At 36.9% G+C, this 26,113-nt stretch overlaps 2 protein-coding genes and 1 long non-coding RNA gene across 3 annotated transcripts; all 3 read right to left on the bottom strand.

The window, feature by feature from the left end:
• Positions 1–2,225: 2,225 nt before the first annotated feature.
• On the bottom strand, positions 2,226–8,636 carry LOC136247015 (sushi, nidogen and EGF-like domain-containing protein 1). The gene is made up of 9 exons (XM_066038610.1): positions 8,589–8,636; positions 8,243–8,533; positions 6,300–6,567; positions 5,495–5,571; positions 5,308–5,436; positions 4,961–5,257; positions 4,619–4,892; positions 4,346–4,493; positions 2,226–2,414 (listed from the first exon to the last, which is right to left on the bottom strand). Exons 1-9 carry the CDS (start codon positions 8,634–8,636, stop codon positions 2,252–2,254), a joined length of 1,695 nt encoding a protein of 564 aa, XP_065894682.1. The 3' UTR covers positions 2,226–2,251.
• Positions 8,637–8,645: 9 nt separating this feature from the next.
• On the bottom strand, positions 8,646–15,720 carry LOC136265685 (uncharacterized). The gene is made up of 3 exons (XR_010705684.1): positions 15,641–15,720; positions 13,569–13,606; positions 8,646–8,717 (listed from the first exon to the last, which is right to left on the bottom strand). It is a non-coding gene; the product is annotated as an uncharacterized lncRNA (long non-coding RNA).
• Positions 15,721–15,908: 188 nt separating this feature from the next.
• Positions 15,909–16,444, bottom strand: LOC136247007 (sushi, nidogen and EGF-like domain-containing protein 1). Its single transcript, XM_066038605.1, has 3 exons — positions 16,352–16,444; positions 16,020–16,298; positions 15,909–15,935 (listed from the first exon to the last, which is right to left on the bottom strand). The coding sequence occupies exons 1-3, from the start codon at positions 16,442–16,444 to the stop codon at positions 15,909–15,911; spliced, it is 399 nt and encodes a 132-aa protein (XP_065894677.1).
• Positions 16,445–26,113: the final 9,669 nt, after the last annotated feature.

Raw genomic sequence — 26,113 nt, 5'->3', positions numbered from 1 at the left:
AAATTATATAATAGTTAGTTGCCAGTATTAACATTCATTTCTTGGTCTTACCAGATATTAGCAGTAGTGTAGCCAGACCCGGGCAAGCCAGCATACCAAATGAAAAAGAAAGAAAAAAGAGGTCTGGCTATGCGAGACTACTATAAACCCCAAGATATATCTATGGCCAGACGAATTCATGTACTACACAATGTTCAAATTAATTATAACACACGTGCAATCGACTGTACTATAAGCGCTCCATGCTTTCATTCAAATTCCCTGCTAGTCTGGTATTAAGGCACATTATAATTAGCTAGTGGTTGCAATATAGTATAAGGTCATAAGCTTACAGTTAGTGTAGGTAGAATATATATACGTAGGTAGTGATGCACAGCACATTTTAAAATGTCTATTCAGTGTTATCCATATGAAGATGGACAAGTGTATGTGTGTTGCACAGAGTTGAATGGCCTGGCTTGCCCGCCTAGTGCTCGGGCATGGCAAAAAGTCTGGCTATGCCACTGGATATTAGCTCCTTTAGTCATCAGTTACTTTTAGTTTCATGGACATGTTGTTTTTTTGTATGGGGCTGTATTACAAATCAGATATCACTTTGACTTTTCTAACAGGTGGCACACAACTGATCAATAAGACCATCCTATGGGGATACACTCTAAAACAACAAGATAGCAGCAATTTAAACATTAAAGTAAATGGTCTTTATAAAGAAGTGCTGTTTGTTAGAAGGTGGACTTTATAAAGAGGTGAGTACTGGGTGAAATTATTTATTACTGTTCCATTCCAGTTCACCATTCCATTCCACCATTCCAGTCCACCATTCCACTGAATCCAGACATCCTAGGATTAGAAACAGTGCTTCTAGGATTAGGAACAGTGCTTCTAAGATTAGGAACAGTGCTCTTAGGATTAGGAAGACACGCAACTAGCCGATTAGGGTACAGTTTTTAGCCATTAGGTAGGGTTAGGCTATATAGTACAGTATTTTGTAACATTAGATAGTACTAAAACAAGAGAAGTAGCCGGGCAGCAAGCACCAGTGGTACAGCGGTAAGGCATGGGTACTGGTCCAGGACATCCTGGTTCTTTTTTTCTTTGTTTCTTATACCTTTTCATGTCACGGTTTTTTTAATAGCAATGACCAGCTAAATATCAACAGCCAAATAATAAATGAATTTATTGATTTATACATCTTATGGTTCAAGACAAATGTACAGAAAATTGTACATTGTTTTACTGGAGCTGTGATATTTTAGCTCCCCAAGATACTATCAGCAACAAGCTGCCTATACCTGTTACAAATCAATCAATCAAGGAAACCAGCAAAATAAATCAGCCAAGTACCTAGGAATTATAACTGATGAACATCTAACATAGAAAGAACACGTCAACGAAGTATATGTAAAGCCATTATAACAAAAGCATTTTTACAGCAAAAGTTTTTTAGGTGCCCTAGATCAGTTAAATCCAACTGTATTATATCTCTTGGTAGGCCTATACTAGAATACACAGCTACTGTGTGGTCACCACATTTACAGTATCAGATAAACCAGATAGGAAAAGTGCAATGGAGTTCTGCTCACTTTATTATGAATTTTTTCTACTACAGCAGTATAACTAACATGTTATAAACTTACGTGGCCATTACTTGACCAAAGAACACTTTTAAAGCTAACAATGTTCTTCAAAATATTACATGGACTTGCTGGGACCTCTACACACTGTCAGTAACTATAGCAGCCAGTTGGCTATCCCAACCTTGGTTATCAAATACTTATGATCAACAGCTACAGAACTCACTGTGATTCAATGTGTTATTACTGTAAAAACCATTCCTTAATCTACAACTACAAGAAAGTATGTACAACATCATTAACAATCACAAGGTAAGGTTATCCCAAGGAATAATAAGTACAGAAAACCATAACTACAGTATGTTATGTAAATGTATGTACTGTTATTATGACATCTAGAACTTTCATTAGGTTACAATTAGCTAATGTATACTAAACTTTAGTGGTACGCTTTCCAATCAGACTGTCTTGATAACGTGAGGATCAATTCATGGAGGTACACTTTGCTGTGACTTAACAAAATATTAAATCCTAACTATTATATGTACTGTATAATTATCAGTATAATATCAATAATCAAATCAAATTTAATATAGAGTATACATGCATACATACAGTCAATAGTTATGCAGTATTAAATACATTGGTCTTCTTAGTGCTCAGTTTGTAGCTACTCCTTACAAAAATGACTTTGCAAACTTGCTTGCAAATTTAACAGTATGTACAGCATCATCAGCAGTGATGTTAGGCATTTGTGCTGGCACACTTGGCTGTTCATTCATTATCACAGTCATAGATGGCAGTGATCCATTTGAGATTGGATGCTTTCTTCTTTTAGACCTACAACAAAACATAGAGAATAGCAACCCAAATTTAATATGCATGCAGCTAACATGTAATGGCTATTGTGGCTATATTAGTGTACATCATAATAAATTATTAATATTTCCTTAGCAATATACTTTTGATTGCTGAAAATTAGACACCAATCTATGCTATAATAAACAGTTGAGTTAGTAGTCTAAGAGTGCCTAACTCACATGTGGGTATTGTGGATAAGTCATGGGTTCAAATCCTGCCAATAGCATAAGTTTTTCATTACTATAGCACACCATTTAGTGCATACTTTTTTTAAAAGTTGGACTTTTTGGTTACAGGTACTGTAAGTGCATAATATCCTGGTACAGGGCTTAAGATAAGAATTTAAATGTCAGGTCAAATTTCCTGACAAACTTACAAATGATCAGACAAACATAAAGTTGACTGGACACACCAATACGCTGTTAGTGCTGTACTAATACCTGTTGTGCTGACAAGTAGTTGTTTGTCACAGCCATAAAACTGCTGCATAGCTACTTTATGTGGTTTCAGCACAGCAGAGGGGTTGGCATTGGTATATTTGTGGTCCCTCCTTGGTTTGCAAGAATGTAGCAACCAGCTGGTAGTTATTGTTAGTAGTAATGCACAGCTCAGACACTTACACTTTGAAAGGAAGGCCAAATCCAATATTATGGTCAGAATATGGGAAATTTGTTAGGAATTTGTCAGTTGTCAGACTATTATCATAGGCCCTGCTGGTACAGCATATGGGTTTCTTAGTAACACATTTTCTTGGTGTTAAAATCTTTCTTTTGACATACATTTTCACAGGCCTATCATGCAAAGGCATAGCAACCTTGGGGGCTGCAGCTCCCCTATAGATTTTTTTGATACTTGTAAAATGATCGAAATATTCTAATACAACAGTCAGTTTTTCTAATAGAGCAGTCAGATGAGTCAGTGTGGAAAAGTTCCCTCTGAAGGCTAAAATTTCAAAACTTACCTGTGGAGGGCATGCCCCCATACCCCTTAGAGAGATAATATTTTGCATGCTGAGTATGCTTTACACACTGCTGGAACAGAGCCCCCTACAGTGTATCTAAAAATATGTTGCTATGCCTATGCTATCATGGTAGCATTGTGTTTGATTTATCAGGGCATCTATTCATAATTATGCTCCAAGAATAATTGTTGGTGAATTTTTTCAATCTAAATCTGATTCCCCTGTGTGAAGATGCAACTTTAAATTGTCTTCTGGTCATATTTTCTATATTATGCCTGAGTGTATGTATCAGTGATACTAATATAAGTTTAAGTATAATGCAACTTAAAAACAAAGCTACTGTGAAACGCAATCACACACACACACACACATACACACACACACACAAAGTAAAAAAGCAAGCCTTTGGTTACCTAGCTAGCAAGGCCACCTACCCAGTGAACCAGCACTGTGATACTTGTATGATACCCACTGACAGGTGCTGTGAACCAGTATAGGCAAACCTCTTGGGGAAGGGCTAGTAACTTGCGGGAGACTGCACCACATCCCACAGGTCAACTCTCACCCATTATGTAATACATGGACAGGTGGTACAGGCTTCCCTGGTAACTGTCAATTACCCATTGATGTTACAGCTGAGAAGACAACTTTTGTTTTACTGTTGTAAAATGATGATTTGTTGAGTATTTATGCAGGTGGAAATGTGCAGTGCTAAAACAAGCACAAATAAAAATGAAATTGAACTATTTTTATTAGCAATGCAAACTTTGTTTGTGAGCAACTTTATCGAGCTTAAAATTCTTGTTTCTGATACACTTTAACAAATAATTACATGTATGAACAACCCATCAGTATTTCAGCAACTTCCAGTTATAATTGTGTAGACTGTACATTCCTTACAGCCGTAGTACAGTATATAGAGAGACACACATATTAAAGCACACAATACCTTCTGCAACAGCATCCACAACATATCAAGCAGCAAATTATTAGAATGGTAAATATAACACCTCCAGCACCTCCACCAATTATAGGAATTCTAAAAAACAATGAGCTAGTGTCATCTCCACAACTACCATCTCCACCAGAACTCACAGCTTTAAAAAAAAGCAATTTGAATTATTACAGTATTATGTATTGGGCTATTAAAACATGATTGTATAAAGCTTTGATTATTGCTCATAAAACAACTGCATTATAAACTGTATGGGTAAATACTTACCTACAGGGGTGCTAACTTTGTATATATACACTCCTGGTATTCCCACATTACTGGTCTCTGCAATATTTATGATGTTAGATGTTCTTGAGCCAGTAATAGTTTCAGAAGTTACTCCATTACCAACATTGATTCCTGCTAGAGCTTCAGTTCCACCAAGTCCAAAAAGTCCATCCGATGCATCACCAGTAGTCCATTGTATTCTCCCATCAGCATATAGAAATATTACAAATGACTCAACTCCACTAGTGGCTAGTACACACTGGAATGTGTTGGTCTAATGATGTGAAAACATGTTCAAAATGACAAATTTATCCTTGTATACACTTTAATAATTAAACTTACTTTATCAATATTAAGAGAAAAATAACCAACAGCATCCCATGTTGCAATCACTAAATTTGTAATTGTAACATTTATAGATCTAGGAAAAGCTGCTCTTATTTCACTGGTTGCTCTAGCAAGGAGACTAGGATCAGTGGTCTGACGATAAAATACATTTCCAGTTCCTCTGGTGTCAACATCAGCCCAGTATGGTGCAACCATCCGTGTTGAACAGAGATCTCCTTGTAATGGTAATGCAAGTGGAGTATGTTCTTCATCAAAACTGCTACCAAAGCTGATTATTCCGTTATCATTGATCTGTATGTGTTTAAATACTTAAACTTAATTCATAAAAATATCCAACATACATATGCAACTGTAAAATTGCGACCATAAAAGTTGAAGACTTCAGACATAGAGATAAATGAACTTCCATCCCCACGTGTAATATCAGATGGTACTGTCCTGTCATTTACTGATAACCCAAACTCATAAAACTGCACAAACAAGAATATTAAAAGATTATAACAACCTTTATATAAAACAAAAACATACAAAAGTAAGATTATGAATAAATATCAGACAATATCTTACCTCTGATAAACATGTATGATTTCTTGGTATGCAGGCAGCTGAAAGTAACAACAAAATGTTAAACAAGGAAATTGAAAACAGAATTACAGTATTGTTATTATGTGCATGACTTAAGTTTACACCACTTGGAAAATAATGATTTGTCCTGTGAGTATGTTAGAAACTTGAAGCTTTGCAAACTTAGAGCACGATGATGGGGACAAAGTTCAAGAAGATTAGCTAATAAATGGAAAGTTTACAGTTATCAATATTGAATATCTAGAATCCAGGTTCTCAATTTTGATAACTGCCGGGAAAGACTGTACTGATTTTGTCATACCAGGTCACATATTAAAACAGTGAGGTGAGACCAAGTGCAGACAAATTGTCAATAAAACACTTAGATTATTTAGTATGTGTTTGTTACTAGCTACATGAACATGGATGACAAATACTTATACAAACGTAATAAACATCAGGTGTTTCGGAAAAGTTACATGTACTGCTGTCTAGTAAAACAAACTACAGTGAAACATGTCTAATCTATTTGTATCTCAAAATGTATCATTTGTGTACAATACACAACCTGCCTAATGCTGTCTTCAAATAATGAGCCACTATCAGAAAACCTGTTGTTATTACAGTATTTGTATAGAAGCAAATTACTCCATGCAGTGTAGGGTGATTGTACATACACTGTATATACAGAAAGAAGCAAATACGTACACAGTGTAGCCATAATGGTTGTATCTACTATATACACACATACTGATGTGCATATAATTACCTGGATCAACTCTGTATATATACACTCCTGGCATTCCAACATTACTGGTCTCAGCAATATTAATGATGTCAGGTGTTCTTGAGCCAGAAATGGTGATGGAAGTCATCCCATCACCAGCATTGATTCCTGCTAGGGCTTCAGTTCCCAAAAGTCCGAGAAATCCATCCGATGCATCACCCGTAGTCCATTCTATTCTCCCATGCGCATATAGGAATATTACAAATGACTCTACTCCATTAGTGGCTAGTACACACTGAAATGAGTTAGTCTATAAGGATATGAAAACATGCATATCAAAATTATATCAAACTCCGTGTGTCTATAGAAAGCAACAAGGGTGTAACTAATCACTGGACTGGACTACTGGACTGGAACACTGGACTGGACTACTGGACTGACATATTTTTGGTTTTTACACATTCTGAGGTTGGTTTTATTGAGTCTTGCTAGCCAAGTGCCTTCAGAAAACTTGCAGTCTGGTACTAAAATGATGAGTGTGAGGAGTGGAATAAGCAAAAACTTACTACTACATCTATTATGTTCTTCTACAGTACATACTATACTCCTTATCAGTATGCTGCAGGGAATGTGCTAGTTATGGTTAACCAACGATAGAGATAGTAGCAAGCTTGTACAATGCTAATAAATTTGGTCGCATATTATAGTACACCAACCAGCATATGTAAGAACTAATCACGATAGCAGAAAAACCCTACAGTTGTGCAATGAGTTTGTATATTGCATGTAGGGATGAATTTAACTACAATAGATTATCCTAGGAAGGATAGGTTGTGTCCAGGGGACTGAGCTATTTAGTTCAAGGATTCATAAGTAGCACAAATATAGTAAAATGATTTTTTGGTCAGCTATTGCTAGGGACCCGCCGATTATGCTGGCATAATTATGAGCATAATAGGTTCCTGAAAGCATTGAGCATAATGCTAGCATAATAGGTTGAGTATTTGTATAATAGTATGAATTTTTGCTTATCAAAATAGCTATCACGGAAAGATCGATATACTCTAATAGAACAGTCAGTAACTCTAATAGAACAATTACATAGCTGACTGTTCTATTAGAGTATATCGATATTTTCTGTGATACGCATTTTGACAAGTAAGTTTGTGCTTCAGCCACTTATTATTTATCCATAAACTGGAAATTATTAGCAGAGCATGAGAACTGAGGGATAAATAATTGGGCATAATTTGAGCATAATAGGTAAGTATTGAGCATAAATTTAAGCATAATAGGTAAATATTTGAGCAGTGCAGCATAGCATAATAGGTAAAATTATGAGCATAATTGGCGGGTCCCTAGCTATTGCTATATGTGTTACAATCTCCAAAACACAATACTAAAAAGTGTATAAATGTTGTAGAGCATAACAAGTAGTGGGAAGTCAGTTTTAGCTTACTCCACTCCTCACACTCATCATTTTAGTAGCAGACTGCAAGTTTTCTGAAGGCCCTTAGCTAGCAAGGCTCAACAAAACCAACCTCAGAATGTGTAAAAACCAAAAATATATCAGTCCAGTAGTCCAGTCCAGTGTTCCAGTCCAGCAGCCCAGTCCAGTGATTAGTTACACCCAAGCAACACTGTGGCAAATCTGGTTTGATGAATAATGAGTTTCTTCACAAATAGGAAAGTCTTAACCTTAGAAAACATTGTAGTAGTTAAAAGTTTGACAATTTGCAACAACTCATAAAGTTGAAGCATCCCCAGAGTTTAGTTTAATTATTTTTCTATTGTGTGGGGGATGTTGATGGTGTTGTAGTAAAGGTATGAAGTGAATTTATTTAAGCTGTTAGCTGTTGAATACACTAATTCCATTACAATGGAGATTTTTGTCTCTGGCTAACATATGCACAATAGTTCTCATTACCAAAGTTACAACACAAACACTTCATTATCAAAATTATGTACTTTAGAGTATAACTTACTTTATCATCATTTATTTCAAAGTAGCCAACAGCATCCCATGTTGCAATCACCAAATTGGTAATTGTAATGTTGTTCTGAAAAGCTGTTCTTATTTCACTGGTTGCTCTAGCAAGGAGACTAGAATTAGTGGTCTGACGATAAAACACATTTCCAGTTCCTCTGGTGTCAACATCAGCCCAGTATGGTGCAACCATCCGTGTTGTACGTAGAGATCCTTGTAATGGTAATGCAAGTGGAGTATGTTCTTCATCAAAGCTGCTACCAAAGCTGATTATTCCATTATCGTTGATCTGTATGTGTTAAAACTTCTAACATATAAACCTATACAATATGCACCCTACATACATATGCTGTTGTGGCATTGTAGCCATAAAAGTTGAAGACTTCAGACATGAAGATGGATGAACTTCCATCCCCATTTATAACATCAGATGGTACTGTTCTGTCATTTTGTGAAAACCCAAACTCATAAAACTGCATAGACAAGAATATTAAAAGAATTAAACAACCTTTATATAAAACATATAAAAGCAAAATAAATTATGAATAAATATCAGATAATATATCTAATCCAAAACAGCCAAGCTGTAAAAAAAGTGTGCGGCCCTCAGAAAGGCTATGGTGAAAAAAGATGTGAAATCCAAGGTGGCGGCCAAGAAATGGCTGTGATGGTAGGTTAGTGGTAAAAATTTTAATAACGACAATTCAGGTGAATTTTTGTGAAGCGGCACAAAAATTCACCTGAATTGTCATTATTAAAATTTTTACCACTAACCTACCATCACAGCCATTTCTTGGCCGCCACCTTGGATTTCACATCTTTTTTCACCATAGCCTTTCTGAGGGCCGCACACTTTTTTTACAGCTTGGCTGTTTTGGATTAGATTTCATTTCTTTTTGTATTTGTATACCCCAAAGCCGGCCTATGGCCAGCTTTGGGACTTTTTTAACCTATGTTTTTTTCTTTACTACAGGAAGAAGAAAAGATGAAGTAGATGTACTTTAAATATTTTATCAGTAAATGTACAAATTATATATACTGTATAATACATATGTGACCGGATTTGCGAAAAGGGGTCCAATTTGCCAACTTTGACAATTGATAACTTCAGATTGGAAAGAGCTATTGCCTTGATATTTGGGCAGTGGTGAGCACCACTATAGCTGAATACATGGTGAAATGTTCAGGTTAATAATTATGTTACTTGAACACTGAGTTATGGTCTCCAACATTTACGGAATTGGATGTGTGTGGAAGACCCCTTTTCGCAAATCCGGTCACATATATTGATTACAGAAATCTCCATGGTGGTTTCTTTGTAACTGAACACTCTACAAGGTGACTTCTTCTAATTGCTCTCTCTACAGGGTGAATTGTTTGTAGCTGAACGATCTACAAGGTAACTTCTTCTAGCTGATCTCTCTACAGGTGATGTGTTTGTAGCTGAATTTTGTATAGGTGATTTGTTTGCAGCTGAGCTCTTTACAGAATGGTTTCTTTGTAGCTGAACTCTCTAAAAGGTAACTTCTTCTAACTGATCTTTCTACAGGGCAATTTGTTTCTGGCAGAATTTTCTACAGGGTGATTTCTTTGCAGCTGAACTCTCTACATGGTGGTTTCTTTGTAGCTGAACTCTCTACAAGGTAATTTCTTCTAGCTGATCTCTCTACAGGGAGATTTGTTTGTAGCTGAACTATCTACAAGGTAACTTCTTATAGCTGATCTCTACAGGGTGATTTGTTCATAGTTGAATTCTGTACAGGTGATTTGTTTGCAGCTGAGCTCTTTACAAAATGGTTTCTTTGTAGCTGAACTTTCTCCAAGGTAAGTTCTTCTAACTGATCTTTCTACAGGGTGATTTGTTTGTAGCTGAACTATCTACAAGGTAATTTCTTCTAGCTGATCTCTCTACAGGGCGATTTGTTTGTAGCTGAATTCTGTACAAGTGATTTGTTTGCAGCTGAGCTCTTTACAGAATAGTTTCTTTGTAGCTGAACTCTCTACAGGGTGATTTGTTTGTAGCTGAAATCCCTACAAGGTAACTTCTTCTAGCTGATCTCTCTACAGGGTGATTTGTTTGTAGCTGAACTCTCTACAGGTGATTTGTTTGTAGCTGAACTCTACAAGGCGATACTTCTAGGTGATTTCTCTACAGGATTCCTTGTTTCTAACTGAACTCTCAACAGGGTGATCTGTTCATAGCTGAACTTTCTACTGGGTGATTTGTTTGCAGCTGAACTCTCTAAATGGTGGTTTCTTTGTAGCTGAACTCTCTACAATGTGACTTCTTCTAGCTGAACTCTCTACAAGGTGACTTGTTTCTAGCTGATCTCTCTACAGGGTGACTTGTTTCTAGCTGAACTCTCTACAGGTGATTTGTTTGTAGCTGAACTCTCTACATGGTGGTTTCGTTGTAGCTGAACTCTCTACAAGGTAACTTCTTCTAGCTGATCTTTTTCACTGCATATTTGTTTGTAGCTGAGTTCTCTACAGGGTGATTTGTTTGCAGCTGAACTCTCTACATGGGAGTTTCATTGTAGCTGAACTCTCTACAATGTGACTTCTTCTAGCTGAACTCTCTACAGGGTGACTTGTTTCTAGCTGATCTCTCTACAGGGTGACTTGTTTCTAGCTGAATTCTCTACAGGTGATTTGTTTGCAGCTGAACTCTCTACATGGTGGTTTCTTTGTAGCTGAACTCTCTACAAGGTAACTTCTTCTAGCTGATCTTTCTACAGGGTGATTTGTTTGTAGCTGAATTCTCTACAGGGTGATTTATTTGCAGCTTAACTCTCTACAAGGTGACTTCTTCTAGCTGAACTCTCTACAGAGTGATTGATTTTTTTTGCAGCTGAACTCTCTACATGGTGGTTTCTTTGTAACTTAACTCTCTACAGGGTGATTTGTTTGTAGCTGAACTCTCTACAGGGTGATCTGTTCATAGCTGAACTCCCTATAAAGTAACTTCTTCTAGCTAATCTTTCTACAGGGCGATTTGTTTGTAGCTGAGTTCTCTACAGGGTGATTTGTTTGCAGCTGAACTCTACATGGTAGCTTCTTTGTAGCTCTACAATGTTACTTCTTCTAGCTGAACTCTCTACAAGGTGACTTGTTTCTAGCTGATCTCTCTACAGGGTGACTTGTTTCTAGCTGAACTCTCTACAGGTGATTTGTTTGCAGCTGAACTCTCTACATGATTGTTTCTTTGTAGCTGAACTCTCTACAAGGTAATTTCTTCTAGCTGATCTCTCTACAGGCCGATTTGTTTGTAGCTGAACTCTCTACATGATGGTTTCTTTGTAGCTGAACTCTCTACAAGGTGATTTCTTCTATAGCTGATCTTTCTACAGGGTGATTTGTTTGTAGTTAAACTCTCTACACGATAGATTCTTTGTAGCTGAACTCTCTACAAGGTGATTTCTTCTATAGCTGATCTTTCTACAGGGTGATTTGTTTGTACCTGAACTATCTACATGATGGTTTCTTTGTAGCTGAACTCTCTACAAGGTAACTTCTTCTAGCTGATCTCTCTACAGGACAATTTGTTTGTACCTGAACTCTCACATGAGTGTTTCTTTGAAGCTGAACTCTCTATGAGGTGATTTCTTCTAGCTGATCTTTCTACGGGGTGATTTGTTTGTAGCAGAACTCTCTACAAGGAAACTTCTTCTAGCTGATCTCTCTACAGGGAGATTTGTTTGTAGCTGAACTCTCTATACATGATTTGTTTACGGCTGAATTCTCTACATGATGGTTTCTTTGTAGCTGAACTCTCTACAAGGTAACTTCTTCTAGCTGATCTCTTTACAGGGTGAATTGTTTGTAGCAGAACGATCTACAAGGTAACTTCTTCTTACTTATCTCTCTACAGGGTGATTTGTTTGTAGCTGAACTTTTTACAAGGAAACCTCTTTTAACTGAGCTCTGTACAGGGTGAATTGTTTGTAGCTGAACTATCTACAAGGTAACTTCTTCTAGCTGATCTCTCTACAGGATGATTTGTTTGTAGCTGAACTATCTACAAGGTAACTTCTTCTAGCTGATCTCTCTACAGGGTGATTTGTTTGTAGCTGAATTCTGTATAGGTGATTTGTTTGCAGCTGAGCTCTTTACAGAATGGTTTCTTTGTAGCTGAACTCTCTACAAGGTAACTTCTTCTAGCTGATGTATCTACAGGGTCACTAGTTTGTAGCTGAATTCTCTACATGGTGGTTTCTTTGTAACTGAACTATCTACAAGGTGACATCTTCTAGCTGATCTTTCAACAGGGTGATTTGTTTGTATTTGAACTCTCTACAAGAAATCTTCTTCTAGCTGATGTTTTAACAGGGTGAATTGTTTGTAGCTGAACTCTCTACAGGGTGATTTGTTTGTAGCTGATCTCTATACAGGTTACTTATTTCTAACTGATCTCTTTAATTCTGTTCAGGGTGACTGCTCTATTAGGATGACTGCTCTATTAGAGTATCTCGATCTCGCACTTGCTACACCAAGTTGGATTTCGTGTTATAACTCCGTGGATTTAAGTCTGATTCTTCTACACCATTGAAGAGCCTTTCTAAGATGATAACTCCATCTGTACAGCGATTTTGAAAGCATTACCCCAAGCGGTTTACCTGGTAGGCGTGGCAAGCATAATAATAATAATAATAATAAAATAAAAATATTAAAAATTAGCTAATCTCGATTGCGTAATTGTTACACACTGTTGATTTTTTCGCTGTATCTTCCTGGTTTTTAGCTCGATTTCTTTCAAACCACAAAAGGTTTGAGGTTCAATAGTTAACCTATTCACCCACCGATTTTCAGCTTCTTCCCATACGCGGTTTACCCTGTAGGCGTGACAACATATTGGTGTTATTTTTCGTGCATAATCGCTCATAACTCTTTGTCTGTTTATGGTATTCCAGCCAAAGTTGGTACCGAGATGCGCCTTTATACCCCCCTTCTGTGTGCCAAATTTCAAGGCAATCGGATAACGCGTTCGAGTTTTATAGCAGTTTTTGTAAGTGTGCGACAAGAAAAAGAAAAATAAGAAGAAGAAGAAGAAGAAGAAGAAGAAAAAAAAAACGAAGAAACTCAGCCAATTTTTGAAGTCGCATATCTCGGGAACGCGCGAAGCGATTTCGCTCAAATTTGGAATGTAGAGTGCTGCAGTTGGGGGGCATGTCCACAGCAAAAATCGTCTTGTTTCATCAAGGAAGCACAGAGCTACGGAGGTGCGAAAATTGCGTTTTCTTTCTTCCTGTCAATATACTCACGGGTGTTACGCGCCGGCTTCTTGGGCCGCACGACACACTACCGTGTGTCTTGATCTAAGTTACCTCTGATAAGCATGTATGAATTCTTGGTACGCAGGCAGCTGAAAGCAACAACAAAATTTTAAACAAGGAAATTGAAAATAGAACTGTACGTAACCTGGTCTGACAAAAAACCATTTCCATTTGTACCATTTGGCAAAATATAATAACTTGCAATTGTCTGTAGCATTTCAAACTTCAAGCCATTCCATAGCACATGCAGTGATGGGAACAAAGTTCAGTTCCTTTTTAAGACATGGAAAATTCTCAGTTACCAAACTCGGATATCTGAAAAGGCAATAAAACTGGTTTTGTCATACCGGGTCACATACAGTATTAAGAAGCTTAACTAAAATAAGAGGTGAGACATAGTGCAGACAAATTGTCACAAAGTGTATTATTTGCATACAAAACAACCTGTCTAATGCTGTTACTAAAATAATGATTCAGAACCATTATCAGAACTGCTGTTATTATTGCAGTATTTGTAATTATTACATGTGGTATAGGACCATTGTACATATTAATTTATCAGTGGATAACAACAAAATTTTAAGTGAGAGAGCTAAGAAAGTAGTTGGTGCAATTAGCATAGCTTGCATACACACTCAGCATACAAAGCATATATCTAGGAGGATCTGGGGATATGCCGTTATAGACAGTTTTTGAAAAATTAGCCTACTGAAATTGAAGTTGGTTACAGGTGTATTTGAAATTGCAACTGAAGGTTTTATTTGAGTACATGACTGCCCGATTAGAGTAGCCCCAGGAATTATAGTAGAGCATGTAGCTACTATGAGAGTAGCTACTATGAGAGTAATTAGAGTAGCTCTACTAGAGTAGCTCCAAGCTGAAGGGAAGTTCCAGAAATTTGGGTGACAGGTTTCCAAGTTTCTGTTACATACATCTAGGGACTCTGGGTGCATGCTCCCCAGAAGAATTATGCAATTCAGCTGAGATTGAATCTGGTAACAATTTTCTCCAAAAAGCTTTAAAGCTGCATTATACTTAGTAACTGATTGATATAGGCTGCTGATGCTTACATACTTCTGTTGGAGTAGGCTAAAGAGTTGAGAGATGGAGCTACGTGAGGTTTTAAACATACAACTAACATGGATGGGATATTTCAGGTCTTACACACTATTTTTACTGTGTTGGTACAGATGACTTTTAAAAACATGAAATATGACTGCACATTCACTTAGGGCAGGTGACTGCTCTATTAGAGTATTTTGGTCTGAAACTTTGAAAAAATTAAAAAATCCAAAACAAAAAGGAATGGAAAACAGAATTATATCTAGAACAGTAACTAAATAAGAGGCAAGACATGTACATTATAGAGCTAGATTGCTCTGATTGCACTTAGACCATTTTGGTGGTGAATTTGGTGAATTTTGGAGGTGTCTAAGTTACTTAGACCCTTTTCATGTTTACTTAGACCCTTTCATGTTTACTTAGACCCTTTTCATGTTTATTACGCGCACCAGGACTGGTAGCGTTGGCAACGCATCGCCACCTGAAAATTAATTTTAAACCCGTAACTGTTGTTACGGGTGGAGTAATGGCTTGTTTCTACTAATGAACGCTACATTTCTCTGTTACAAGCAGCTGTCAACAATGTTAAGGTGCAACAACTACATAAAGGGTCTAAATAACTTAGACTTCAGACCACAGGGGTCTAAGTAATTTAGTAACCCTCAGGCCCTGTAGTAGCGCCTTCGCTTCGCTCAGGCGCCACGACACAGGGTCATCGGGTTACTAAATTACTTAGACCCCTGTGGTCTGAAGTCTAACTATTACTTAGCTATATTAGTATAGTTCCACATTTCAGAGTATAGTATATCACTGTGTGTGTTGTGTGTGTGTGTGTGTTGTGTGTGTGTGTGTGTGTGTGTGTGTGTGTGTGTGTGTGTGTGTGTGTGTGTGTGTGTGTGTGTGTGTGTGTGTGTGTGTGTGTGTGTGTGTGTGTGTGTGTGTGTGTGTGGTGCATACGTGCACACGCTGTGTATGTGTGTACATGTGTGAGTATGTGAGTGTGTGCGTTGCAATTCTGTTCTGATTAAGATATACAGCAAATTTAACTTTATGAAGCCCACCTTGACCACTTTTGAGAATCCACATTCCTGGAATATCAACATTACTAGTTTGAGTTATATTAATGACGCTGGGAGTTAGTGATCCAGGAATGGTAGTAGAGTTAGCACCATCACCAGCATTAATTCCTGCTAGGGCTTCATTTCCACCAAATCCATCAATTCCACCAGAGTTATCACCAGTAGTCCATTGCATTCTCCCATCAGCATATAGGAATATGGCAAATGACTCAAACTCAGTGCTAGCCAAGACACACTGGAAACTGTTTGTCTAAGAAACATCATCACATACGTTTTGCTATACAGTACATGCAGGATACATGCATTGATCATGCAATGAGTTATTAACAATACATAATATCAAAATTCATTATGTACATACCTTATCAGTGTTCCGAACGTAATATCCAACACTATCCCATGTCACAATTAATAAGTGCATGATGTCCACATTTGGAAAAAGTGCACTAATTTCACTGGATGCTCTAGCAAGGAGATTAGGTTTAGTGGTCTGACGATAATAAATGTGGCCAGTATCTCTGGTATCAACATCAGCCCAGTATGGTGCAATGATCCTGTCATCTCCACTCAGTGGCAAGGGCAAAGGAGTGTTTTCATCATCAAAGGAACTTCCAAAACTAATTACTCCATTATCATTAACCTGTGGCACATTATTTACACTTTATTCTTGTAATTTTATTAATCTTAACATACGTAAGCTGTTGTCTCAATGTAATTTTGAATGTGGAAGTTGGTAGATAAACGTACTGATGTGCTACGATCTCCAAAAAATAAAGCTGGTGCCATAATTTCATCATTTTCAGCCACCCCAAAAGGGTAGAACTAATGATGTTGCAATGTAATTTTAAAGTGCACATTATAAACTGGAGAAACTCACCTCAGATAGACATGTGCTGATCTGTGGATTGCAGTTTTCTAATGTGAACACAGAGAGGAATAGAATTATTCTTGCCTGTGTACACTAGGGCTATTTCATGTACAGTGAATACACTGCAGCTATACATGTTGTATCACTTACGATCAATTCGTATGAATGTTCTTGTAACTAATTTAGCTATCATAGGTACAGATATACATAACTACAAGCTACATTTTTGTGCTTACATTTTAGCTATTTCACTATCACGCTACATATGGAAGAAATATGTCTATATGTGGCCAGATTTCAGAAAAAGGGTCCTTCACACACATCTGATTCTATGAACTTGGAAGACCATAACTTGGTTTTAAACAAACATACAGTACAAGCCTGAAATTTGACCCATTCATCAATCTATGTTTGTGCTCACAACTGACCAAATTTCAAGTCAATAGCTTTTTCCTAGCTGACGTTATGGATTATTGAAGTTGGTAAACTGGATGTGCGTGGAAGACCCCTTTTTGCAAATCTGGTCACATTTGTATTGTATATGTATTATTGCTATCGCATAAGGTTCAGAAACACACACAAATGCGTACCTGTTCCAACTTGAAATACCCAAATTCCTGGTTTTTCTATGTTACTGGTTTGATCAATGTTGATTATATTTGGTGTTTGTGATCCAGGAACTGTAATGGAGTTAACACCATCCCCAGCATTTATTCCTACTAGAGCTTCATCTCCACCAAGTCCATTATCTCCACCAGCATTATCACCAGTAGTCCATTGTATTCTCCCATTAGCATATAGAAATATTACAAATGACTCAACTCCACTAGTGGCTAGTACACACTGGAATGTGTTGGTCTATATATAGTACAGTAGATAAAGCACATGTACAACTTTACATTTTTCTTTACCTTGTCAGTATTCTGACGGTAATAGCCAACATTGTCCCATGTAGCAATGAACAAATCTGTGATGTTCTTAACTGCTGGGAAGGCTAATTGTATTAGACTGGTTGCCCTAATAAGGTGAGTGGTATCATTAGTTTGGCGATAGAAAATATCTCCAATTCCTCTAGTATCAACATCAGCCCAGAATGGAGCAATGATCATATCATTCCTATTTAGTGGCAGTAGTTCGGATGAAGAATCAGTAAAAGGATCATCTAGACTAATAACACCATTGGTGTTGACCTAATAGTGTATGAGTAATGTTGATAATCAAATAAAAAGTTATCCTAATATTGTTCCTTAACTACAGTACAATGTCATTATTGTTATTCTCATGTAAAAAATAATTTGAGGAGTAAAGACGTTTTGTTTGCTTTCACTTGGTTTGCTTAAACTATAATTGTGGTGCACCACTACTGTTGATTAAAGAGTGAAAATCAAGGTTATTAAATGACCGACAATATGTATGGAGTGAGGTAACCAATAAAGAACTCAATGCAAAACACAAAACTCACAAATAAAACAAACTCAAATATTGTCAAATAATGACTACTACTACTACTACTTTATAATAAGTTATATTTAACAAAATTATATACAATGTACTTTATGATGTACTTTATGTATTATTATTCATACATGTATGTGTAGAGAGAATCACTATTAGCTATACAATGCATTCATTGAAGAATGTACAAGCTTACATACATAAATTGTACTGCTTCTTTGATAATATAGTGTAAATGGTTTAGACAAGGTGATTGGTGGTGATCTACTATCATCAGCTAGTGGCAAACGGTCATCATTTTGGGAAATCCCATATGGAAAAAGCTACAATAACAATACCAAAAGTGCTGTACATATGTGTGCATGTGTGATGTAATAGAGTTACTACAGTAAACATATATGATCCACACAAAACAGCCAAGCTGTGAAAAAATGGTGTGGCCTTAAAAAGCCTGGGTGAAAAAAGTTGTGAGATCAAAGGTGGTGGCCAAGAAATGGCTGCAATGATGTTAATGCTAATAAATTTTAACAATGCACACATCCATTATTAAATTTTTTTAGCATTAACATCATTGCAGCCATTTCTTGGCCGCCACCTTTGATTTCTCAACTTTTTTCACCCAGGCTTTTTAAGGCCGCACCATTTTTTCACAGCTTGGCTGTTTTTGTGTGGATTTCACTCTTTTTGTACTTAATAAGGCCCCAAAACCAGCCTATGGCTGACTTTGAGGTTTGTTTTTACTCACATTTCTTCTTTTCTATGTCGATACAATGATGATTATTGAAGACAGACTTATAAATGTATTTCATTGCATAATTTAATTCAATTTTTGATAATATTATTGTAATACTCTAATATAGAGTGCACATTTTTTGAGGACTTCTAATAGAACTTACATAGAATGTTCTAGAACAATCTAGTACTTCTATTGGTAGATCTATGAAATTACAAACGTTTAATAATTATAAGTAGATTTCAACCGGAAATTTCATTTATAAAGCAGAAATTAAGTGAGGTGATCAGCCAAGGTAGCAGTGGTTCAGTGGTTAAGGATGCAGGTGTTAGGTATGGAGGTCCCTGGTTCGAACTCTGGTAAGTTTTTTTCGACATTTTTTGCACACCTTTTTTACCCCGCGGTGACTGCTCTATTAGAGTATGTCGATCCGCGATTTTACACTTGCTTGGTTTTTGCTTTATAACTTTGTCGCTGTAACTCTATTGCTATTCAAACTATCAAAGGCACTGCTACGATGATCAGCCTATCTAGCTACACACCAATTTCAAGTTATTTCTACTGGCCCGTAACCAGGATTTGTCAGAGGGGGGTTCTATACTAGACTCGGTTTACCCTGTAGCAGGCCTGCCAACTCTCACGGGTTTACCGTGAGTCTCACGGTTTCACTACCCTGCTCAAGGGCAGCAGATCGAATCTCACGGTTTTTGAGAAAAGTCGAGACCTTTTTTTTTTTTTTTTTTTTTTTTGGTCTCAGCATAGTATCTACCAGTTTTTTTTTACTACACACTGCAATACTACAATAAAGGTACAGAAATCTCAAGATTTTTTTACTTTCCAGGTTGGCAGGCTTGCTGTAGCCGTGACAGAAGTTTGATCTTTTTTTACGAGAATAAATGCTCATAACTCCTTGAATATTCCTCAGATTCACAACACACTTGGTACGTGAATCCACCGTTACACGCTATTCATTTGTGCCAAAGATCGAGGCAATCAAGTTACACCGGCGTTTGCATTTTTGCAAAGTGTGCGAAAAGAAATCGAAGCCCCCCCCGTACGGCATAAGAAGAAAAAAACAAAGTAATTAAAACGAAACTTTGAACGCTCATATCTCGCAAATGGCTGTTGTGAATTTAATCAAATTTGCTGTGTGACATACCCTACCTGGGGGACAACTATAACCAGGGCTGTCCAGAGAAATTGAGAGGCCCAGGGCAAAAATTTAAAGTGGGGCCCTAGGGGAAAGGAGGTTTCCACTCTGAATCACACAACTTCACCCAAGCTGTAAATCGAAGACAAAGACAAAAAAAAAAGAAAAAAAAAAAAAAAAAAAAAGGTCATTACATACTAACAATGACAATAGCTACTCCTCACCAACCATGTCTTCTTATTTATAAGCTTACTACACTGTTCCTCTGAAGAATACTGTGACTGCTCTAAGAGTATCTAGATCTGACTTCTCAATTAGAGTATATCAATCTTTTAAACAGGTCAGGGGGCCCTTTTCAGGCTGGGACCCGGGGCAAAATACTCCAGTTCCCTCCCCCCTCCCCCCCCCCCGTGGGCGGCCCTGACCATAATGCAAAAATGGTGTGCTTTGGAGAAGGGGCCATACTAGCTATGCACGCATGAAAAGGCTGTTTTCTTTCTTCCTGTTAATATACTCACGGTGTGGTTGCCGTCTTTCTTGGTTGCACGACACACCACCGTGTGTCTTGATATTTCTAAATTTTGTTCAACCATTATGTGCTGTAGAGTTTCATTTTGTGTTTGCTTGTGTGTGAAATTAACAAAATTCTTCTTCTGTCACATATTGACACAATGCTATTTTAGCTTTTAATAGTGCATGGATGTTGGAATGTCATTATACAGATACATAATTATGTAACTGTAATTATATATAATTTTGTGAAAGTAATACTTCACTTATACTCACTCTTTCTTGTATTTCACAGTTTGCTCCAGAGAAGAATTCGCTGCATGTACAATCGAATGATCCAATACTTTCAACACAAGTACCACCATTAATGCAGGGATTTGGAATGCAAACCTCATCTATGTACAGATGCTTGCAATAACACAGTGATATACAGTATATCTGTGCATAGACACCCACCTTGAGATATTGCAAGTACCAGGTCACTTTGTCCATAAAGATTAACAGCAGCTACAAAAGCAAGAGTATCATTGAAATAGAGTAGAGAAATTGTGTTTTGGTTAGCTGGAACATGATGATAAAATTTCCCACTAGAGTTGACTCTCTGTACAATGTACTGGTAAATGATTCCATTAGGAACAACTGAAGGTGTCCATGTGACATTGATCATTCCATCAACTAGCGTTAGTACTGCATCTTGAACTGGTGAAGGAGCTGGAGAAATTAAAATACTTATAATTTACGATATGTTTAATATGATAATTATGTACCTTGTGAGGAAAGGTTAGTAGCAACATCAAGACTCATTCCAGCTGGCAATGCATAAGTGTCTGAGCCACCAGACCCATATAAGACAGCTCCAAACTTAACACCACCACCTGAAATAGTAAGTGTATGTCTGCCAGAAGAAACAGTAAGCACGCCATAATATAATGATTGATCATTAAGGGTTATTAATCTCCAACTGACAACTGCTGGGAAGTTATTAAGTAGAAGACTGTTGATGTTTGGATCTGTAGCTGTCACAGTGAGAGCAACATAGTTAGTGAAATTGTTGTAGGCACTGAACACATAAAAATCATCAAAGTGGTCAAGTGATGGGACAACAGTCATGAAGGTGTCTATGGATCCAAAATTGCTGTCTTTAAATTGAACAATCAATATATTCTCATCAGAGTCAACTCTGCAATAGTCATGAACAATATCCATAACAAGATGTTGTCTAAAGCCAAGATGGTAGTTGTTACTCTCATAGTTGATTCCATCACTAGTACAGTTAATTGACACACTAGCACCAAGATCAGATGATATCAACTTGAACATGTTTCCTATCAACCCACTGACATTGGTGTGTAATATGAAACTGTTACCCCATGAATTGAATGGAGGAATTTGCTCAATGAGAACTGAACAATTGTCAGTACTACCTGTAGCACAATAGTGACCAGAATAAAATGATATTGCTTTATTAGCAGTTACTCTAGAACCAGAAAGATCTTCACTACTGGTAATCATCACTGACTCTCCAATATCTAGTGTTGTAATGTATTCCTCTCCATAACGCACTATCATTGCATTTATTATGATATCCCTAATTGGAGCTATCCTGACCTCTGCATTGCTTGCCAATGCAGTCACTCTGAAGATGCTACTATCATTAGAATGGATATTTTGTAAATAATTGTCTACAAAGTCAACAGAGACTGCGTAATACACAAAAGAATGGGTCACAAATGGATTGAGCATTAGTATTAGACTATAATCAGTTGATTGTGTTCTATCATCACTGGAAACTATGCTAGCTGTAAGCAGTCCAGCAGCTGCTGAATACAAGATGCTAGAATTTAACACTGATGTGATGTTATCATCAACCACAACTGGAGAAGTACATGTTGTGCAGCCAAGCAAATGACAGAGTGGTGCTGTGGTGTTGTGATGTACGTTGACAAGTAATTGCACCGTGGTATGATCATCGTAATACAAAGATCCAAAGGCAGCGAAGTCCAGATTGGTTGCTAAATTCACACAAATTCTACCCAGTTATAAGCAACATGAATTACTTACAGGTCACAATGTTTTCAGAAAAGTACAAATCAGCTGTAGCTGCAGCAAAATATATGAACACAAAACTAATGAACCCAATGCTATTACGTATCTCAAAGTGCACATACTAATGTAGTTATGATCTTAACATAATTATACACATTATATTCGCAGATGTATTGATGTTTCATACTGATTACACTCATAATGTTATTGCATAATAAAATAATATTATACATACCAATTTCTTTGACATTTGCTAATGATGGTAGTGGATCCTGAAAGATCTCTTGAGACCGGATAGCTACCTCATCAGTTGGAGGACATGAAATTAGCCACCCCTCGTCAGTTGTTATAGAACAATTATGTCTACAGCCATATGCTGTCCCTACTCAGTGAGAAGCAAATATATAGCACAAGTTAAAAGTATGCACGATATTCTTGACATACCATTTAGATGTATCACTGTCTCATTTGTGTCATTTACATTGTATGTCTCTTCCATAACACAAAGTGGTAATAGTGAGCCATTGATGTAGGTACCACAAGAGTGACAAGATAATGTCTGAACTCCTTCAACACAGACTGAGGTACTGCCAAAAATTTCTATGCTTTGAAGTTGCTGTATAGAAGCATACAGATGATGTGTATAATACAGTGCCAGTACAGCAATACAGTATGTAGCAATAGTATTGGGCATGCTGTATAAACAGATACATAGTACTACACACTGTACAGATGGATTAGCATTGGATTGAAGGTTTCTGCTAAAGTAGCTAGTGTTGCTGTATAATGTGGGTCACCATTATCATGCCTAAATGCAGTACTCACTACTCTTTGTAAGTAGTATATAGCTATAATGTAAGTTACCGTAACATTGAGATCAGTCCGGCAGTAATTCCTGGCATCATTAGGAAGGGCAACAGGACAGCCATCAAAACCACCCCATTGAGTAGAGCAGTTTCCCTATCAATAAAATATCCAGAATATTTTCTTAAGTAATTGATATATACGTATGTACCTTAGTCAAATGATCATATGTACATGTTAACTCATCTGAGGTCGGATCACACAAGTAAGGATAGACACTCTGATGATTGCACCTCTTATTTAAAAATGAGCAACCTAAACCTACAGTATGTACACAATGAATACAAACATTATTTAGGGTGTTACACCATTCAATTAGAAAAATTGACAAACCATGACATATAAATTATGTAAATTTTATAATGACAAACCTTTTCCCCACTGTAATGGAGGCTGATTTAACTCATTTAATGCAGTGTAATTACCCTTATACCATCCACTGTCTTCTAACAAAGCCATTGTGAACTCACTCAACACTTCATAATCACTAAAATGTGTGAAAGTTGTACACAAAGCTGTGTATACATATTAATATTAACATACAAAGTCGGGAAGCCATTCATAATTTCATGGTGAAGAGTTCTTTTCTCCCAATGTGAGCTGTGCAAAATTCTGCATGTGCACCAATTGATATAAAACACAGTAGCTCACCTAGCTGTGCCAGCACCTTCCCTTGAACCTTCTGTTTCCAAGTAAACCCCTTGAACAGTGTTACAAGCATAGTATGATCTTGCCACCTCTAGAGTCTAAAACAGCACATCACATTTACAAAATGTAACTAGTAATTATTCTAGTAAGACAAAATCAGTAATACCTTTGGACCTGTAAACACAGTTGCTGGTCCATATGGTCCAGTAATGTTTGTTGTTGGATTGTATGCAGTACCATTTGTATCGACAAACCTACAGACATACAGTATTAGTTTGCTTAAACACAGTTGCCAATTACATATGTACACCCTGTATACTGTCATATTTACCTGTCAAACAGAGTATAGGAGAATCCAAGTGCATGAATTATCTCATGAGCAAACAGGTTGTAGATCATATCATCAGAATCACTTGTATTGAGAACCTGAAATGCATAAATGCATGAGAAAATTGAGTACATATATTCGCAGACCAGAAGCCAGGTATCTATGTATGATTATGGTCATGTATGGATACTAGTAGCTACATTAAATTACAAGTTCAGAATCCATTTTGGTTTCAAATTGTGAGTACCATTACTTGTGCGCTAAAGAAATGCATTTACTGCATGAAATTTACTTTTCCCTATATTTAAACTAAAAATATACTCTTCCGGATATTTTATTCTAAGCATAACTTACTGTTGGACAAATATTAATATATCCTGCCACAGGTCGATAGCTGTCACTCATATCCAACATGCAGTGGGAAGCATAACTCAAAACTCCAGAATTGCAAAGGCCTATAAAGTGCAATAAAAGTAATAGTATGTCATGTCATGTCATTACATGGACTAAACTATGAATATTAAAAGCCGTGTACCATACTGTATGCATATATAGTTCTTGTGATCATAGCTAAATATGCTGGTTAGCTAATAGCTATAAATAATCACAGGATGATTCAACATGGTCATATGTCCATAAAAGGTAGTTTTCTGCTTAATAATACTCACTAGAAGACGATGCTGACACAAACAATAGATAATCAGCATCAGCTACTCCAGTGCCGTTTGGACCTTGTGGAGAACAGGACGTGCTAAATAAAGATGATGTACAGACTTCTCTGACACCAATGTATGATAAAGGAAATGTGCCAAACTCTCCACAGCTATAGCTACTCTGAGATGGTAAAGGTGAAGTACATTTGCCCTCATTGACTCCAGAAGTGTATTCAGTACACATTGGTGGGATGAGTAAGTTACCCTGTACTGGATGAACCATTAAAATACTTTCAAGAGCTTCAATACTGTGAGACAGAATACTATCTGGTCCTTGTAAAAATGTGACAGCTGAGGGATCAACATTTGTAAATTCAGTATGTATTCTTAAGTTGGAGTAGTCCATTGAAGTCTGTCTCTTATTCACTCCTCCATCTTGAGTAGATAGGTCTACAATGTGTGGATCTGTTTCAGCGATCTGCAATAATGACAATAATAACTATTTTTACCAATAATTATTACTTATCTGGGGTTAGTTTAATACACAATTGCAATGATGCATTTTGAATGTCTGAAAGCATACAACGTTTGTGACACTATACTAGCTATGTGTAACTGATTGCTATTTCCAAACTATCATATGTGCTGAATATTTACATATAATTTTAACACCTCTCTTAGACAATGGAATGAGAATAGCTATATATTTAACCAGAAATGTGCATTAGGTAGCTAATCTATGTGATTGTGATTAAAATACAATCATGGCATTGTGCTGTAGAATTTACCTTACAGTTGGTTGGGAAAATTAACACAATTTGATAAAATCAAACCATGGCAGAGACACAGTCGAGCCCCATGCATTACTCTTGCACAATGCAAGTTATTGTAACCAGCTAGCTATTATAGAAATTTCACTACTTTGACTGCAATTTCAGTCTGCTCAGGTGCAGCTAGCAAATATTAATAAGTACTGCAGGTGTTATGTCTGTCCATGAGCCACAGAACTTGCATTCAGAGCAGGAGGTATAGCTAACCACCTCCTTGTCAGCCATGTAGTTAACTAGTTAGCTATACCGCAGCCTTTAAATTTTATCATTGCAGAGATTATTCTGCCTTAGCTTTGTACTGCTGCTTGATGCTTACTGCTAGGCATGAGGCTATTATATGCTCCAAAAATTGAGCATTATGTTTTTGAGC

This window comes from Dysidea avara, chromosome 1, assembly GCF_963678975.1.
Source record: "Dysidea avara chromosome 1, odDysAvar1.4, whole genome shotgun sequence".
Taxonomy (NCBI): Eukaryota; Metazoa; Porifera; class Demospongiae; order Dictyoceratida; family Dysideidae; genus Dysidea; species Dysidea avara.
This window is presented reverse-complemented; position numbering and strand designations above follow the sequence as displayed.

Coding starts and splice junctions, on each gene's coding strand:
- LOC136247015 (XM_066038610.1), bottom strand. CDS start 8,636: ATGTCTGAAGTCTTCAACTTTTATGGCTACAATGCCACAACAGCATAT. Junction 5,572..6,299: donor TATATACAGAGTTGATCCAG/GTAATTATATGC, acceptor TGTTACTTTCAG/CTGCCTGCATACCAAGAAAT. Junction 2,415..4,345: donor TGTGGATGCTGTTGCAGAAG/GTATTGTGTGCT, acceptor GTTTTGTTGTAG/GTCTAAAAGAAGAAAGCATC.
- LOC136247007 (XM_066038605.1), bottom strand. CDS start 16,444: ATGGCACCAGCTTTATTTTTTGGAGATCGTAGCACATCAGTACGTTTA. Junction 16,299..16,351: donor ACATTGAGACAACAGCTTAC/GTATGTTAAGAT, acceptor AATGTGCCACAG/GTTAATGATAATGGAGTAAT. Junction 15,936..16,019: donor ACGTTCGGAACACTGATAAG/GTATGTACATAA, acceptor TGTACTGTATAG/CAAAACGTATGTGATGATGT.